Below are 20168 nucleotides of genomic sequence, written 5' to 3'. Positions count from 1 at the left end.
CATGGCCTGTGCAAGTCTATGGAATCAAATAAAATTTTGTAGAAAGTCATGATTAACTTTCATAATGTCAAAACGAATACCTCGATTCTTTTAACAATCCACTAAACTGATATTATCCATAAAGTTAGCTAAACTCATCTTAATCCTTTATATTTTTACTTAATACATTCTATTAGAGAAGATTCCTAAAATTTACAATTCCCATGAGAAATATTTAAGGTAACCTTAATTAATCAAAACAATTAACTAAAATAGATTTTTAAAGTATAAATAATGAAAATTCTTGTCAAGGATTTATGCAACAGAACAGCACACCGAAATACCAAGAGATTTTTCTCAATTAGCTATATACCTTTTTCATCTCCAGCACCATAAAACTACAACTTATGTTCAGAATGAACCAAGGGGGTTGTAAGGATCTTAAATTACTAAAGGAAAATAATTTTACTGTATAATAGTGCTATGACAAGGGAGTGTACTAGTTTAATTTAGAGAATTTTATTTGTGTAAGTCAAAGAAAAAAGGCTTTCAAGAATCTTTAAATATAATAAATCCAGTTGACACTCCACTTTCCAAATATTACAGATAATTCATGATTTACTTTTTTCCCCTCCACAAGTTATCTCTTTCAGTCTTCAAGGAGAACTCAGAATCCTACACCATAGTTTTTTTCTTATATCTAAACTATTGCCCATGCTAATTCTCCTTTTTTTTAGAGGAAAGTCTTGAGAGGTAGCTATTTAAAACTTCAAGACTTGGCTCATATATTATCTCCTCAGTCAAGCCACACAGTCCCTCCTGCCTCTGAATTCTGTAAGTGTCTCTTTGAAGAGCAGGGAAACACATTTAACTCAACTTCTAAATTTTGTTCTTTTTGTAGTTAATAAATCTGAATAAAACTTTAAACTAATAATAGATATATATGTGTTATTGTATATATATATATAGTAAATATCCCATCCCAGCACTGGAATTTCTGCTAAAAGTAAATAGGGGTAAGAGTGGAGATTAAAATATTTGAAACAGACAAATTATCAAGAGAAACAAAAGAAAAAACTTTATGAAAACTCTTCATGAAGGGATTGTGTTTTCTTTTCATCTTGAAAGAATAAACAAAGGCATATCCAAAGAATAAAAGGATATAATAAATATTACTCAATTCTCTGTCAAATAATCTTTTGCAGAATATTTTTCAAATAATTAGTGCCTTGTGTTGAAACTTAATCCCCACTATAACTGTTGAGGGTGGGAAATTGTGGTAATTAAAAAGTGGGTCTTGAAGAGGTGATTAGATTGTAGGACCATGCCATAGTGAACTGACTAAAAATGGTGGTCGGGGCATGGTTTGGAGGGCTTTAAAAGGAGAGTGAATAAGGAGGTTAGTCTCTCTCTCTGCTCCCACCATCTTGCAATGGGAGGAGTCACTGTCACTAACACCAGATATATTCCCCGGACTTTGGACTTCCCAGCCTCAGAAGCTATAAGCAATAAATTTCGTTTTCTTTATAAATTACCCAGTTCCAGATATTTTGTTACAAGCAACAGAAACAGACTAATACAATTAGAAAGGCGAGACAAATTCTTATTGGGTGGAAACATAACATTAGTACTCTAAAAGAATTATTAACTATTTGAGCTACTCTAATAAATCAAAAACCTTACTATTTATTTATATCCTAGACCAAGCTTGTCTTAGAAAGAATTTAAGGAAGTGTGCAGATTATATATTTAAAAAAAAAATAACAAAAAACAAAATAACATAAACTAAAAGTGAGATAAAATACATTTTAAATACTAAGGGGAGGCAAAAGAAAATAAAGCCTAGATCACACCCTTACTAGCCCCCCTCTCTCCCCTGCCAAATTCCTCACCCACCTAATATTCTTCTTCATCTGCTTTGCCCAATTTAAGAAGCCCCTGGGTTTCCTCCTCTTCTCCTGGGCAGCTGAGTACTATTCAAGAAAAAACTAAATAACTGCACTTACTTATTCACTAAACTTTCTTGCTATACAGTCTCAGCAACTTATCTGATTTTTTTCCACAGTAGCCATTACAAACCATCTGCTCCCCTCTCAAGCCTCCATCACCATCCCACGTTCTTTCCCTCTCAAGTCTCCATGGACTACTTCTATTTCACTGAAATGTCTGAGCCTGTCTAATGTGAACTCACTCAACTTCCTTACTCTCCACCAACAATTACTTCCACATCTTTATCTATCTCTTCTTTATTATCACGTGCCTTAAATCAGCCCAACACAGCCCACTAAATTATGAACTGAACAGAAAGTACACAGAGCTAGAACTAGTATCTTCATGAAAAGAGTGTTGGTACCGGAAGGAAAAGCTGAATAACAGGTGCTTAAAGTAGTCATTCAAGCAGAATATGGTATCTGAGAAGTAAGGCACTTTAGAGATTACATAGTAACTCTAGCTAGAGTTAGCATAAGGGGAATTCAGCAGTAAGGGTGTTACCACAGGCTTGTAAAGCAATAAGACAAAAAAAACCTCAGAAACTGGTGACGTTTAGAAATATTATACCAGCGGGATTTGTGGAAGTTTAAGCCAAAGATTGGAGCACAGTAACCAAACAGAGGTCCAGTTATAGGACCCATTCATTAATGAAGATTAGCAAGAACTAGGTAGGGACTAAAGCATAAGTCAATCATCAATGAGCTAATAAATGTCTAACACCAAGCTGGAGGAACAGCCTCAACTTGTGGTATTTGCCAGCTTCCATAGTATGAATACTCTCACCATGGCAATTTCAAACTACCAGCACGGCATCATTGAATGTGGAGTGGGGAAAAGACGTATAGTAGCAATCTTATATGGCTTTCCTACAATACATATCCAATAGAATTAACCTCAAAAACACAAATAATAGTAAAGCATAGTAAAACATTTAAAAAGTGGGAAGTTTTGAGTATTTTTTATCTTTAAAATAACTTTAAAAGTAAACTGAAGATGATAAAAGCAAAAAATTAAAACTACTTCTAACATAAAGAAAAATAATAATTCTCTAAATCCTGCTCACTCCAAAATTAATACACCCAATTAACTGCTAACCAAAACTAAGTTGATCTTAGAGGCCAAAGGAAATTCGATTACTAGAAACTAAGAGAAATTGAAGGTTTCACTAAGCTGCAATATCAGCTACTTTTACTTAAAAACCACTGTAAACAATGAAAATGCCCTATGCAGTTTAGGCCCTTTTGGGAGGGCTTTGACTAAAACACTCTAGGCCATGTACTTCGACCTAAAGAAGTCCTTCCAGAAACTCTCACACACTAAAAATCAGAGAACTATTAGAAACGTCCATAACCTTATTTAAAGAAAGAACTGCACATCTCCATGTCCAAACTTACAACAAAACTTCCTGGCCCTGGAGACTATCAAACTGGCTTTCAACCTACTCAGATGCTTATTATGAATATTGCTGGCACTCTAATATCCTATAGCAGTTTCTTCTTAAATTGTAGAAGTATCTAAAACACATAAAGAAATACACTCCATTATATTTGAAAAGAGCAGGCCAATATAACTATCTCAAGACAAACTGATAAAAGAACACTATAATAAAGCAATCCTGTGAAAATGGTGAAAAAATTTCAGCTTCCTAACAAAAAGAGCAGAAGTAGCCTGAGATGAAACAAGGAGGTCAAAAACATGCTCAATGTGCTTGAGAACATGCAGAATCTTTTGTATAGATTACATTTAAGGATTTGGGGTTCACTTTTTTATTAAATTGAAAAGGTGATTTGCATTAAAAAAAAGTTCATGTTCATTCCAGAGTTTTCCTTTTCCTGTATTCTCCTTCTTATAAGGAATCGGTCTACTAAAATTTGACCATCTGTTTCTCCCTTGGACTAAAATTAAGGAAAGGTTAAGCTCACTACAGATATCATAAGCCTTTGCCAAACATCCATAGTGATTCATTATGCCTAAGTTAATGAAAAAAACAATTCAGAAATGTTTGTCAAATGTGTCTAGATTTTCAAAGAATGGTTGAACTTAAATATAACTAGCATGGATGACAAATATCATAAGTAAAGCCTTCAATAACACTAACAGAAATAAAATATTAAATTATAAATAAAAGCATGAATATGGAGACATGTTTATGATAAATTCATTTAATTTCAAAACAAAAATAAAGCTTTTGAGAAATTCTTAACAATAAAACAAAAGAGAACTATAAACACACTAGACAGAATTCACACCGTGAGAATCCACTGCTAAGATACCAAAATAGCCAAAATTAACTGAAAATTCATTTCTCAAAAAACTGTCACAACTTTATTCATATAATTAATATTAATGAAAATATCCGTCTAAAAAGTGCCAAATACTGTATTATGAATAATTTAATATGATAATATAGATCATCCCATACTGCTAAAACTAAGAGTAAACCAATTCTAACATCTAAATCCCCTCCATTTTACTTACCAATAACTGTTTTTGGTCTTTCTTGGCATCCTTGTAAGAGGAGGATCCAAACATCCAAGATGGTAGTGGAGTTTACAGGTATCACACAATAAAAGAAGATGCTGATCGTGGTTCTTCTTACAAATTCCACAACTTAGAATAAAGGCAGTAAATACGAATTAGAATAATCATCATCAGTTTATTTATAACATAGTTTATATTTTAAAATCTCATCTTAATATTTCTTCTGTTGGGATCAAAAATTTTGTTTTAGAACACATCTTTTTATAGCGTCAGTAACTAACTGTTAGTTCTAAATAATTTTCAGAGTGTTAAAGAAATACATTGGTATAGTATAAATTTAAATATTACTAGAGTCAAATCTTTCAAAGGGGCATATATAAGCAATTTATTCTCAACATCATCTTAATTTTAATTTTAATTATCACTTAAACCCATTTAACGTTAGTTCACTTTTTCTCTAGAAATATAAATTATAAAAAAGACGTTACTTCACCAACAAAACTGTTTTTTTTTGCCATTAATCATACACTCTTCAAAGGGCCTTCAACATGTAAATAAGCTAGAAATATAAATAAGTCTCTTTTCAAAATCAGAATCTGAGTTTTGGTACTATGTAAGTTGATATTTACTCCAAAGATTGGGGAGTTTTACAATTATTGTTACCTTTATTTTGAATTTTTAGCCTGTTTTTAAGAAATCTAACTTTTCTTGTGCAAAAAGACAACTATTCCTGAGAACACAAGCCTGAAAATCTAGAGTATATTTATATTGGGAATGTACAGACTGAGGGAAAAGTTGCAAAGAACCTAAAAGAGCCATCCATGTACAGAAACAGTGAAAGAGCAATGATGTTTGCCTTTTTTTAATACTTAGAAAAAAAAATCACACCCACAAAAAGAAAAGAAAAACAAAAATGAAAACAAAATAACCAGTACCTAATCTCAGAGTAAAAAAGAAAAACCACTTAAAATATATTCTGAAATAAAAAATTTATTGTAGTCACAAAAGTCAAAAGCATAGTGACATGCCTGATGGTTCCAAGTGATTCAACTGTGTTTGGAAAAACTGGACTGAGACTGTGCTAATGTTCAAATTGTACACTAAGACAATAGTGGGCTTTTCCAATATTTCAAGGAAGTTATTTGTTATTACCTATGGAGATAGCCTCCAACAAAAAATGGGAGGTGGTTATGAGATTGGTAATATTGCTATTGCTGCTATTTCTGAGAAATTTGGGGAATAATATGCATTTACATAGGGGTGTGTGTGTATAAATACGTATATGAATATACATGAATATATGTGTATTTGTGTATATATATATATGTATACATACATACACACACACAAACATACCAGTGTCTTCTAAAAAACTTTCACTTAATCAATATAATCAATGTAAGTTACATTGAAAAGAGTGAAATCCTAACCTATTTAGATATGAAGTCTAACTTCATAAAATCACTATAATGGTGAAAATTAAAAATATTGAGCAAAGGGCCGACCCTGTGGCTCACTTGGGAGAGTGCGGCGCTGGGAGCGCAGCGGTGCTCCCGCCGTGGGTTCGGATCCTATATAGGGATGGCTGGTGCACTCACTGGCTGAGCGTGGTGCGGCCGACACCAAGCCAAGGGTTCTGATCCCCTTACCAGTCACAAAAAAAAAAAAGTATTGAGCAAAGAAACTAAAGAAAAAAAATACATCCAGAAACAAAATTATTACAACTGAGTGTAGAGAGAAAAACCTACAGACAGACTCAAATCTAAAATTTATCTTCGTTATCAACTACCTACAAAGGCAACAGATTCAGATTGTATATATGATATTCATCACTACCTAAAAACAAAACTCTACAACACATTCAAGTAAAATAAGATACAAATGCTCATTTATATATTACATTGTTTTAATTATTAAAGACAATAATCATCACATTATTTAAAGCAACTTTCCAATTCCTCAAAGAGAACTGTTTATTTCCATGGAGCTTATGCAGATATACCCCCAGTTATTTAAAGGATACAAAAGTCATTTATCTTATTAAAACAGCAATGAAAATCTCTTCTATCACTCAACCTGTAAAGCATCTTTGATAAAATGAACTTCAAATGCATTTAACTTAAATTCTGGTATGAACATAATTTCATTCTCAAATACTTGAAGTATCTTCTTACTTGTAAGTATTAGCTAAAAAAATACACAATATTATTCTATCATAACTTCATTACTTGCCTATAAAGTACTGCAGGAAGAGTAGATGTCTTTTGTGTACCTCCTTCTTTTTTACTTGGTTTTCTCTCCTTCGGTGCTCTCAAAATTGCTGGTATGTTCAACTTCTATTGATTTGAACAAATGCAATATATATTGTTTTAAGGAAATTTAAATAATGCAACATTTGCCTCTACTTGCCACTCAAGTCAACTAAATATGCTAGGACTGTGAGGGGGAAATCTGCTTTACCAGCTATTACACTGGCAAAAAGGATTAAAATGAGTTTTTGCCTAATAGTTACTTCGATTAGAAACCTGTAATTACATATTTTCTTCAATTTTCAGTGGTAAACCAAAACATTATGAAATTTAAACTTCTACTTTAGCTTTAAAAAGGGAAAGTACAAGTATTGAAATTGAGGCTTAAAAAAAATAATATGGTACACTTTACAAAAAGAGTATCAAGGCCATTTATTTTCCTCAATGTCCCAGCTATATTGCTGCTCCATAGGTTAATTTAAAAAATTATCTTATTGGACCATACTCCAACAAAGCAAATGAGATTCTCTTTGGGTTTCTACTAATCTGTAGTATACTGGCTTCTCAGACAGTAACCATCTATCAAAGTCATTTCTTGGAGGCCTGGTGGGCCCACATCTGTTCAACCAACTGGAAAAAAGCGTCATGCAAGTGGTACAGATGAATTCTACTTCTGCTGTGTATTTTACATTTGTACAAGAAAATTTACAAGCCTCTGTTAAAAGATATTTAACAAAGGAAAATGTCTTTTATAGTAGATAATGTTATAGGAGACTCTTATAAAACAAACTTGCAAATCAAGCCAAAAAATAATTCAAGTCGACAAATAAGCTAAAGTCTTGCATTCAACATTAACTTCTCTAAATATTAAATATAAAACATCGTAATCCTCCAAAAACCCATCAGCAACCTATCAATGGGAACAAAGGTTAATTCTTCCCTAGACGACTACTCACTCTCACTTTTTAAAATAAATTATTCTTTATAATACAAATCATGCACTCTGTTCACAAAAGAAGCATCTTCAAAGCTTGCATGGCACAGTACAAATCAGTACGACTTCATAAAATAGTATATCTACACAATTATGCCATGAATTTCTCTCTTTGTATGTAAACTTCTGAAACAAGTACAATAAAAAATATCTGTTCTTTGAAAAGACTCGTTCACAAATCAAACTACTTTCATAGTGAAAGAACCATAAACAGTGAGTCTCTACCGTCCTTAAAAAATGTAATTAAAAAGATTTGAAAAAACTAATTTATTAATTATATACACAGTACTAAAAACAGCATTCAAAGTAATCCATTTGGCAATAATATTTCTTTTCAACACCAAGAACTTTAACAGTCTAAAAGTGTTAAGGATATTTTTATTTCATAACTACAATAGCTATCTTTGAAGTGTGAAAACTATACTCTTTAAACATTAAAGTTTAAAAAGTCATGTCCTATATAGCTTGAAACCAAATAAACATAAAAATGAATCTGTTTAGTTTGCCTTTTTAAATTTTACATAAAAAAAAAAGAACAGAAAAGAAAAAATGTGGCAAAGAATTAAAACAGCTAAATTAAAGAAAGAAAAATGTAGTAGGAATAACTCATGCTTCAAATCTTAGCTTCATCACAAATGACAAGTCAGACAGTCAGAGCAAAAGAAAAAATTGTGCAAACAAGATAGCTGTTGAAACAACCAAATTAAGCTACAGGTCTCAGTGGGCAGTTTCCAATGCTCTAGATATATTTTGGGCAGAAATCATTATCCTGGAGTATTAGGCCCTGATCAAACAGAATTCTTCAGTTACCAAGGTGACAGTTGTATCAGAAATCTTGTCTCTGAAAATCACACAGAGAACAAGAATTGAAGAAGGATAGCAACTGGAAAGAAACTAACCTGCCCTGTGATTCTGCCTAGTAAGGCCCATATTCCTTGCCCTTCACTTCGAAGCTTTCCATTCAGGTTCTGTAATTCTTCTAAAGATTCACATAGCTACAAAGTTAATAAGTCAAATTAGTAAACTTCATTAACATAGGTGAAAATTTAAATAACTTATCAATAAATGTCCAAGAATAGCTACATTTATATTACACATATTTTTAATATATTCAGGTCATAACACCACTGACAGACAAGGCTATCCAATTATTTAGTAGCATCAATAAGAAGTGAGCATTCTGGTTTTTGCTAACATTTTTACTAATGATAATGATACCTACATTTATATTTTCCGTTACGGTTTGCTATATAATTTCACACACATTCTACTAATTAACCCTTATGACTCTATCAAGATGCATTTCCACCATTTTCCCAATGAGAAAACTAAGGATCACAGAGTTTTTGTGAGCTGGCCAGGATCACAGAACTAGCAAGAATTCCCAAGTCTTCTGAATCTAATCCCAGTACTCTTTTTACTGCAGTGTGGCTAATTATTGGAAATGTACTTCCTCATATTTTTTTTTTTTAGCACTTATATTTTCTAACAGTAAGTTAATACCAGTTCAATATGCTATTACTTAGTACCTGACATTTCAGCTACGTCTTGCTTTATCTGATGTTTCTTTTTGATCTCTCTCACCATTACAATGAAGAGGTACAATGAAATTTTAAATTGGGAAGTATTTTTTTAATCAAAAGTAACACTGCAATACAATTCAAGATAAAAACAGTTATTTAAATATGTTTCTAAATTTTCTACAAATTTAGGAAGAGAAGCTCTATAACTCTGTGTAGAAATAAGGAATGGAATCAGATGGAGTGGCCTCAGACTCCAATTCTAGGATTTGACTACCTATGTGAGCCCGGGCAAATTACTTAACTTCTTCAGGACTCAGTTTCCACCTCTAAAATGTGAGCAATAATCATAACCTACTCTATAAAGTTAAGGGGAGAATTAAATGAGTCAATACATGTAAAGAGATCAGAATTATGCTTGACCCATAGAAAGTGCTTAGTAAGAGATAGTGATAATAGTGAAGATAATGAGGAGTAGGAGTTATACAGAAGAGCCTAAAAGCTCTAGAAGAATTTCAAAATGAAACATAAATAAAATCGCAAAAAAGATCATCAATAAGATCTATTATATTAAGTTGCGTGTTCTGCAGCCAACTTACCTTATTATATTCCACATGTAGCTTTTCTTGTTCATTCTCTAATTTATCCTTTATATTCTTTTGTTCAGCCATATTTTCCTGAATTTGAATCATGCGCATATTTCTCTCTATTTAAATTAAATATCCATTTTTATGTTTAGTAGAAAGTAAAAGCTGATATATAAAATACACAAAGGAAGAATCTAGCCATAGAGATGACCACATGGATAAGCCTACATTGTTTAACATACTTTTAAGAATATTCACAAATACATGAATGTAGCATTTTACAAAAACCCACAACTTATTAGGAAAATAAGCATGCCTTTATGTGTTATATGTAGCATGGCTAATAAATTTCTAAAAATTAACAGCATATCAAATATTTTCACTGAGAACAATTTGCTATGAAAATATATCTATATTTTTAAGTTATCTATACTGACCAAAATAATAATTCACAAAATCAGCTGTGAGAGCTGGTTGCTTATGTTTTCGCCTTCCATCCACACTAGAACTAGTATCTGAATTGTCCACTGGAAAGATATCCGTACTGATCCCCATCAGTTCTGCTTTCCGCATCAGTTTACGAATGGCTGAAGCACTACTAGTGAGTGGTCTGGGCAACTTTTCCCTTGGAACCCAGGCCTGTGGTCTGGTGGATCGAGCTAGCTCTGCTTTGGCACGATATTGCTGAAGCCGGGCATTGATCCTTGCCTATAAAAGAAATATATACAAGTCTTAAAAAATAATAAAATGGAACATACTCCTTATGATTTTTACTTCCATGATTAGAGACAGTAAATATAATCAGAATCTCCAATATCAAGGTAAATTATATGTATCAATGGTCCTTAAGGTATACTGTATAATTCTTGAGTTATAATAAACTACATCTACCACTAATTTATAATTAGAGTTGTAAGAAACTAATTTAAGTTGAAGTTTCTCTTCTCAATAACTGCAAGTCTCCATAGATTTATTTAATGTAAATGTTAATGTACATACATAGAAATATATCTTAAACAATGAGCAAGCTGATCAAATCCTTTCCATAAATAAACATTAGAACAAATTGATAAGCAGATAGTCAACATACTGCACAGACAGAATAATTTCCTCTCAGCTACATTTTCCAATGTGGAAATGTACTTTATAAATGGCTGCTCTGTTTACTAGATAAGGAGTAAAGCATTTAGTCACAAACTGTATTCACCATTTACTTTAATCACAATCCACTTCTTAGATAACTAACCAAATTTCATAATTATACTTCATATGCCATTGGCAAACACACGTGAGATCCGAAATACGTAACTTTAAAAAATAAAGATATTTGGCATGAATCCCATACCTGTGCTTCTGGTGATAGTTGTTTCTCTCTCTCTTGCAAAGACATTTTACAATAAGACTGTAGAGCCAAGTAGTTTTTTCTCTTCCATTTTCTGTCTAATCTATCTGCATGTTGCTTACAATAAGCAAAAAATGGATCTGCTATATCCTATACAAAAAAGAGGGAAGAAAAAAGTGAACACTTTTACTCCAGGGGTCAGAAAAAACCTAACACAAAAAACTGGTGTTTCTTTTTTTAAAAATCCCCTAGTGCTGCCGAGCCCGTGGCGCACTCGGGAGAGTGCGGCGCTGGGAGCACAGTGACGTTCCCGCCTCGGGTTCGGATCCTATATAGGAATGGCTGGTGCACTCACTGGCTGAGTACTGGTCACGAAAAAGACAAAAAAAAAAAAAAGAATATTAGGGGCCGGCCCGTGGCTCACTCGGGAGAGTGTGGTGCTGAGAACACCAAGGCCCCAGGTTCGGATCCCATATATGGATGGCTGGTTTGCTCACTGGCTGAGCATGGTGCTCACAACACCAAGTCAAGGGTTAAGATCCCCTTACCGGTCATCTTTTAAAAAAAAAAAAAAAAAAAAAAAAAAATCCCCTAGTGTTGGTTACTTCTATAATAAATTATAAAAGCAATTTTTATAAATAATAATAAAGATTACTACTTTAGAAACTTAATCCTGTAATCAACTCCAAATTACCAGCTTTCAAGTTAATTTTTTCTTTCAAGGGCCTTGTAGGGATTTAAAACTACCAAAATGAAATCTTATGTATTATTTGGGTATATGTGTATTTTTTTAAAAAAATCACTGTTTAAAACAAATAAGATTTTAATAATGTCAGGTAGAAATGGTCATTAAATATTAAAGTTATGCACACATAAATTAATATTGCACAACATATCCAAAAACCATAGGACTAACCTATACAGATAAGTGGGGCATTTCTAACTGACTAGCAAGGCATAGACCAATTCCACCTAAGACAAAAATAGATTAAGACCAGGCCCTATCAATAAAAAAATTTAGGTATCCCCTGTTGAGAAAATAGAGTGGTTTGGTCAGGGCCCTCGCCTTGGGTCCAGTTGGGTGTGGTTCAGCATCCTCTGTAAGCAAAGAGAGAGAGAGAGTTTGGTGAAGCAGGCAGGCGGGCCTCAGCCTCAGGTGTCTGCCTCGGGCATCCACCCAGAGCAGCCATGCTTTCCAACCTATGGCTCCAAGGACCTTTTGGCTGGTTACCTAGCTCATAGACCTGTGTGAAGGGGTCTGGTGACCCAGACTGGTGTATGAAGGGTTTGTGACCCAGTCTGTGAATGAACATGAATGGGTATGGGAGCTCTAGACTCAGCCCCAGTGCAACAATCGGCCCAGTCAGTGCAGGATTACTGGCAGGTAAAAGAGCCCTACCGACAACTAGTGTGGTCGCCTAGCTTTACAATTGGTGTCATGAACAGGATTAAGAGAGCTAGACACCCCCTTACCTCTAAAACTTCAAGCAGCCATCTGTCATGATAATAGCCTAATGGTATATTTTTTATTTAAAAAGAAAAAAATGTAATGGGTCCTTAACATTAAAAAAAGCATATAAGCCAATTCTGTAGTGTGATATCCACAAATGTCACAGTATCGAACTGTGTATAAGATCACAGAATCTGGAGATATAAAAACCTAGATACAAATACTGGCTTCACTAGCTGCGTGATTTCAAGTAAGTTGCTTAACATCTTTGGGCCTCAGTTACCTCATTAGTAAAAAGGGGTTTAATAATAATTACTTCATATGGTTATAAAAATAAAATACAAAAATGTAGGCAGGAGACCACATTAATACACACACATGCACAGCTGCTTTTTTCATAATCTGTCCTCTCACCCCCTGCCACTCAAATATAAGCTTCCTTAAGAGCACATCATTTGTCTGTTTTGTTCACTGCTATCTTTATAGGGTATATTTCAACGCCCAACACATAACAGGTCGATGTGACTGTTGAGTAAATATGGTGAATGAATAACATTAAAACACATTAATTTGCAAACTTTGACTAGCTAAAGATAAGAGAAAGGCAAGCCAAAAACTACAGCTAAAATTTCTGATTCTCCCAGGAAATCTTCTCCTTTCTCTATTTATATCACTTTCTGTCCATATTAGGCACTAGTGACATTTTTAATGCCATCTTGCATGGTTGTTTAATACACTGTGTTTACCATTTATCCCCACCTAGATGGATATTGTGCCTTAAAGCTGCTTTTATGTTCCCTGACAGACTCCTTCACAACAATAGCTAGCTCAGTCCCTTGTATATATACATGGGCCCTCGATCATAATGACTGATTAATTTCTCTAAGTATTATGAGCCTACTTGTAAATAAAAATTTCACTGTTTCTAAACAAAGTTTACGTCACTCCTTAACACAGTCTAACTGGGTTTAGAACATAAATATAATAGTGACTGCTATATTCATGTCCCACAAATGTTTGATGAGATATATCTCTGTCATCCCTCAACTGCTGTGCCTTGAAGACATTTTATGACTGTTTATCCTACAAGTTGTAGTTTATTTCTTAAGGAGTCTTGTATTCAAATCTGAAAAACCCAAATAATAAAGAACAAAAAGAAAAACAATATATTTGAACAAAAATTGTTAATTTCTTATGCCAATACTTGAAATTTCTAGGACCTTTTACAGATAAAAAATTTAAATGCAAATTCAACATCCAGATGCCTGGCGTCTATATAACAAAAGAGAAAAATAAATTTGACCATGTATATATTTTGTCCTTTACCTGTTTCTACATCATAAACAAAACCATGTCTATAGCTGTTTAGTATTTCTTTCTATAAAAACTGAAGGTAACCAATTTAGTTTTCCTGATATTTTTCAATTGGATTCTGTCTGAGAATCTACATTCAACTTGACCTCATTTGTAAAGGTCTTTTTCCCCATTTGACATTCATCACTTGTTCATTTTCCCTTAACTTTTATGACTAAAGTATTTTTTCAATTTTTTTTTATTGTGGTAAAATACACATAACATAAAATATTTTTATGAAAGAATATTTTCAATTCTTTCAGATGTATACCTAGAGTGGGATTGCTGGATCATATGATAATTCTATTTTTAATTTTTTGAGAAATTGCCATACTGTTTTCCACATCAGCCATGCCATTTTACATTCCCACAAACAGTGTACTAGGATGCCAATTTCTCTACATCAACACCTACTACTTTCTGTATTTTTGATAGTAGCCATCCTGATGGGTGTGAGGTGGTATCTCATTGTGGTTCTGATTTGCATTTCCCTAAAGATTTGTGATGTTAAGCATTTTTCTTGTGCATATTGGCCATTTATATATCTATCTTCTTTGTAGAAATATCTATTCAAGTCCTTTGACTATTTTTGAATTGGTTTGGGTTTTTTTTGTTAAGTTTTAGGAGTTCTTTACATAGTCTAGATATTAATACCTTATCAGATTTATAATTTGAAATATTTCCTCCTGTTCTGTGGGTTGCCTTTTCACTCTGTTGATTATGGCTGAAGGATTTTAATCAATTTGTGATGCTGTTAAATACATATTTGGTCTTCATCCCAGTTTCCTGGCATACAACTCCTAAAATCCTTAGAATCACCAGTGATGTCTTTTTATACGCTAATGAGTTGACTGATGGCTGGCAGTCCCTAGGTAGCTTCTGGATGGGAACTGGTCACCTAAAGCAATTCAGGATTAGAGGACTGAGACTTTCAGTCTCACCCACCCCCAACCACTAGGGAAGGGAGAAAGGCTGAAGGTTAAGTTGATCACGGATGGCCATAGTCAATCATGCCTATGTAATGAAGCCCCTATGAAAACCCCCAAAAACTGGATTCAGAGAGCTTCCTAATAACTGAACATGTGTAGGTTCCTGAAGGGTGGTGCAACTGAGGAGGGCATGGAGCTCTGCACCTCTTCCCCCATATTTCACCCATGCACCTCTTCATCTGTGTCCTTTGTAATATCCTTTATAATAAGTGGGTAATTGTAAGTATTTCCCTGAGTTCTGTGTACCACTCTAGCAAATTAACTGAACCCAAAGAGGATGTTGTGGGAACCCCAACTTGAAGCTGGTCAGTCAGAATTCCTGAGGCCCAAACATACAACTGATGTCTGAACTGGGGGCAGTCTTGGGGATTGAGCCCTTAACCTGTGGGATATGACACTACCTCTAGGTAGATAGTTTTGGAATTGAATTGGAGGGTACCCAGCTGGTGTCCGCTGCAAAATTAACTGCTTGCGTGGTGTGTGGGGTAAACACCACACATACTTGGTCACAAAGTCTTCTTTATGTGTTGATTATTGTTAAGTGAGAGTATAAGAAAAGCACTTTGGTTTGTTTATTCCTATATTCTGACAATTCTTAAACCACTCATATATACTGTATGCAGAATACTGCTATCTGAAATGAAGGTGAACTAAATCTAAATTTATATTAAGCATTTTTACATACTTTATATTTTTAAAATTTATTTAAAAATATACGGCAGTTTCTTTAACCCTCATGAAAATATTATCTTTATATCTTTATATTTACCTAAAATATTATCTATATTTTTTTTTATATTTTATATAAAAAACACTAATACTAATCCAGCTAATGGCAAACAGCAAATAAACTCTTGTCAAAGGGTATTGACAAAGGAATGATCAAAAGAAAGATCTGACTTACATTTTAATGGAATCATGCTAACTATGCTAAAAATAGCTTCTATTATCTAGAAGAAAGATGGCAAACTATAACTTTGGAGTTAAATCTCTCCTTTCTTGTTAATAAAGTTTTATTGGAACACAGTTATGCTCACTAATTTATGTGTGGTCTGTGTCTGCTTTCACACTATGATGGCAAAGTTAAGTAAGTAGGTGTGACACAAACCATAGCCCCTCAAAACCTAAAATATTTACTATCTGGCTCTTTATAGAAAAAAATTTACCACCTTCTGCTCTAGAGAAGCAAGAGCAGAAACAGGAAGTTATTATACTAATCCAGGTGACAAAAAAATGACTTTAACTAAGATAGTGGCAATTAAATTAGGAAGAAGACATACTCTGGAAATATACTGAAAATACAGCTGATAGGGCATGGAGTGTGAGAGAAATAGTCTGAGTAACTATGATAGAGTTAACCTAGAATAATTTAAAAAATTAAAAAATTGCCAAATGTCTAACATGGCCACATAAAGGTCACTAAAGCTCCCATATAAAATGTCTAAATTTAAGCAATGTAACCTCTCAACAAACTCATTCAAAATTATTTGATCCACCAAGAGACCATTCCTACCCATCTGGTTCTCTTAGCAATATTAAAGTTTCAGTTGAAGAGCCAAAGATCTAATTTGAGCCCTGAAAATTTAATTCACGAATGACTTTAGTCCATTAAGTCAAAGGTTGTGGAAAAAATCAGTAAAATCCTTAATAATCTTATATTGTTTCAAAGAAAATTTTCTACATAACAGAGAGTAACAACATTCAATAGTAGTAAAATTGCATTTTAATCACTGAAGAAACTTCCACGTTTTAGCTGGAATATAAGTAACCTTAAGACTAACAATATGATGGGAAACATAATAACATTAGTTTCAGTAAGCATAACTGAATATGTGCTATAGCTCAGTTCTAAAAATAATATATGCTGTGTCATAATATGGTTTGAATACCCTTCAATAAGACATGTGTAATAATACAGTTTAACTATTCTTCTAAAACAATCTGTAATATTTGCAAAGTAGGTCAAAAAGAATAGAAACTTCAAATGGATCATCACCAATGAGATAAAGCACTATGTCAGAAGACTATAAAAAGTCATAAAAAATATGGTAAGGTATATGTTGTTATTGGATAAAACTGAAGTGTTTTTCTATTTTTCAACCTTTCTTTTATAGCCTGTATAAAACAGCCATGGGAATATAAAAAATCCAAGTTGATAAGTCAGTCTTTAATTTAAAAAAAAAAAAAGGCTTTCTAGAATGTCTAAAGAGAGTATAAAACTAAAATAGATGGCAAGATAAGCTCACAAACAATAGATCTATTTTAGTTTAAAATTTGTTTCTTAACTTAAAATGCTCTGTTACATTACATGAATCCTAATGAACAGAAGTCCAACAATACATACACAAACAGCCAAGATCTTTTTTTTTTTTTAATTTTATTTTGTCGATATACACTGTGGTTGATTATTGTTGCCCCTTACCAAAACCTCCCTCCCTCCTCCCTCTCTCCTTCATTTTAATAGCATGATTACCACCAAAATCAAACCTCATTGATTCCTGGGTTTTGAAACACTATTCGGAAACCTTTATAATTTTCCAATTCTCCAAGTATTTATAACAAAAAACCAGGAACATATGTAAATATGCTTTGAAGCATTTTCCCCCAAAACAGACTGAGCAAGGTAGTGAATAAGGAGAAAAGTCACATTTTATTCTACCATCCAGCTCCTACATAGTCAATCAAGGGAGACAGAAAGGCAAGAAAGACATCTCAGGCCCAATTTCTAAATTCTGGTGTATTTCAGATTTCCCTGCTGTGAATATAGGAAAAATACACTGTCTTTCCTCTATACTCTTACTCAACAACAATCACAACAGAAGACAGACTTCTATGACCAAATGTGTAGAGATTTCTCCCCACTGGCAAGCAAGCCAGCAATTTCTCAGCAGACACAGTGAGGTGTTCTCCAATTCAATTCCGACACTATCTGTCTGGTGATAGCATCAGATCCCACAGGTTGAGGGCTCAGTCCCCAGATTGCTCCCCCACTTCAGATGCCAGTCACAAGTTCAGGCCTCTGGAACTTCTGACTACTACAACCAATACTTTCGTTCTTTTTTTTTTTTTTTTGGCTTAAACAATAAATATTTATTCTCTCACAGTTTGGAGGCTAGAATTCAAGATCAAGGTGTGGCAGGGCTGGTGCCTCCTGAGACCTCTCTCCTCGGCTCGTGGATGCCTCCTTCTCCCTGTGTCCTCACGTGGTCGTCCCTCTGTCTGTGTCTGTGTCCTAATCTCCTCTTCATATAAGGACACCAGTCATATAGGATGAGGGCCCACCCTAGTCACCTCTGTAAAGATCCGATCTCCAAATACAGTCACATTCTGAGGTACTGGGGGTTAGGGCTTCAACACAGGAATTTTGGGAAGACACAATTCATCCCATAACAGTCCTGTAGGCTTTGGTCAAGGAGGTGTTTGGATTTCATTCTGAGGAAATGAGCTACATGGAGTAAGAGCTAGGTTGATGTAACAAGGTGACCCAGCAACGTTTAGTGGCTTCAGAAACATGGAAGTTTATTCTTTTTTTTTTTTTTTTTTTTAATGGGGCACAGTCTGATGTTTTTTCTTTTTTATTTTATTTTTATTATTTTTTTATTTTTATTTATTTTATTTATTTTTATTTTTATTTTATTTTATTTTTTTAATTTTATTTTGTCGATATACATTGTGGCTGATTATTGCTCCCCATCACCAAAACCTCCCTCCCTTCTCCCTCCCCCCCTCCCCCCAACAATGTCCTTTCTGTTTGCTTGTCGTATCAACTTCAAGTAATTGTGGTTGTTATATCTTCTCCCCCCCCCCGGTTGTGTGTGTGTGTGTGTGTGTGTGTGTGTGTGTGTGTGAATTTATATATTAATTTTTAGCTCCCACCAATAAGTGAGAACATGTAGTATTTCTCTTTCTGTGTCTGACTTGTTTCACTTAATATAATTCTCTCGAGGTCCATCCATGTTGTTGCAAATGGCAGTATTTCATTTGTTTTTATAGCTGAGTAGTATTCCATTGTGTAGATGTACCACATTTTCCGTATCCACTCATCTGATGATGGACATTTGGGCTGGTTCCAACTCTTGGCTATTGTAAAGAGTGCTGCAATGAACATTGGGGAACAGGTATACCTTCGACTTGATGATTTCCATTCCTCTGGGTATATTCCCAACAGTGGGATAGCTGGGTCGTATGGTAGATCTATTTGCAATTGTTTGAGGAACCTCCATACCATTTTCCATAGAGGCTGCACCATTTTGCAGTCCCACCAACAATGTTATGAGAGTTCCTTTTTCTCCACAACCTCGCCAGCATTTATCGTTCAGAGTCTTTTGGATTTTAGCCATCCTAACTGGGGTTAGATGGTATCTCAGTGTGGTTTTGATTTGCATTTCCTGGATGCTGAGTGATGTTGAGCATTTTTTCATATGTCTGTTGGCCATTTGTATATCTTCCTTAGAGAAATGCCTACTTAGCTCTTTTGCCCATTTTTTAATTGGGTTGCTTGATTTTTTGTTGTAAAGTTGTTTGAGTTCCTTATATATTCTGGATATTAATCCTTTGTCAGATGAATATTTTGCAAATATTTTCTCCCACTCTGTTGGTTGTCTTTTAACTCTTTTAATTGTTTCTTTTGCTGTGCAGAAGCTTTTTAGTTTGATATAATCCCATTTGTTTATTTTTCCTTTGGTTGCCCGTGCTTTTGGGGTCGTATTCATGAAGTCTGTGCCCAGTCCTATTTCCTGAAGTGTTTCCCCTAAAAAATAAAGCTGGAGGCATAACACTACCTGACTTTAAGCTATACTACAAAGCTATAATAACCAAAACAGTATGGTACTGGCATAAAAACAGACACACTGACCAATGGAATAGAATAGAGAATCCAGAAATCAACCCACACACTTACTGCCATCTGATCTTTGACAAAGGCACCAAGCCCATTCAGTGGGGAAGGGACAGCCTCTTCAGCAAATGGTGCTGGGATAACTGGATATCCATATGCAGGAAAATGAAACTAGATCCATACCTCTCACCGTATACTAAAATCAACTCAAAATGGATTAAGGATTTAAATATACACCCTGAAACAATAAAACTTCTTAAACAATACTTTCGTTCAATTAGTTTCACTGAGCAGCTCAAAGAACTCAGGAAACATGTACTAACATTGACCAGTTTATTATAAAGGATATTACAAAGGATAGAGATGAAGAAATGCATATAGGGAAGTGTGGGAGA

General features: G+C 34.0%; 1 protein-coding gene across 5 annotated transcripts in view; it reads right to left on the bottom strand.

Moving 5' to 3' along the window:
- The window catches only part of PHF14 (PHD finger protein 14), a 168058-nt gene that overhangs the window by 104210 nt on the left and 43680 nt on the right, over nucleotides 1-20168 (bottom strand). For all 5 annotated transcript variants that reach the window (XM_063099411.1, XM_063099413.1, XM_063099414.1 and 2 more), the window contains exons 8-13: nucleotides 11148-11294; nucleotides 10240-10510; nucleotides 9815-9921; nucleotides 8595-8690; nucleotides 6685-6788; nucleotides 4450-4581 (exon numbers count right to left, since the gene is read on the bottom strand). In XM_063099411.1, coding sequence (XP_062955481.1) covers nucleotides 4450-4581; nucleotides 6685-6788; nucleotides 8595-8690; nucleotides 9815-9921; nucleotides 10240-10510; nucleotides 11148-11294 — 857 coding nt within the window. The remainder of the gene's footprint in view (nucleotides 1-4449; nucleotides 4582-6684; nucleotides 6789-8594; nucleotides 8691-9814; nucleotides 9922-10239; nucleotides 10511-11147; nucleotides 11295-20168) is intronic.

The sequence above is a fragment of the Cynocephalus volans genome, chromosome 6 (assembly GCF_027409185.1).
Source record: "Cynocephalus volans isolate mCynVol1 chromosome 6, mCynVol1.pri, whole genome shotgun sequence".
In the NCBI taxonomy this organism is placed as follows: Eukaryota; Metazoa; Chordata; class Mammalia; order Dermoptera; family Cynocephalidae; genus Cynocephalus; species Cynocephalus volans.
The sequence above is the reverse complement of the archived record's forward strand: the minus strand, read 5'-3'. Positions and strand labels throughout refer to the sequence as shown.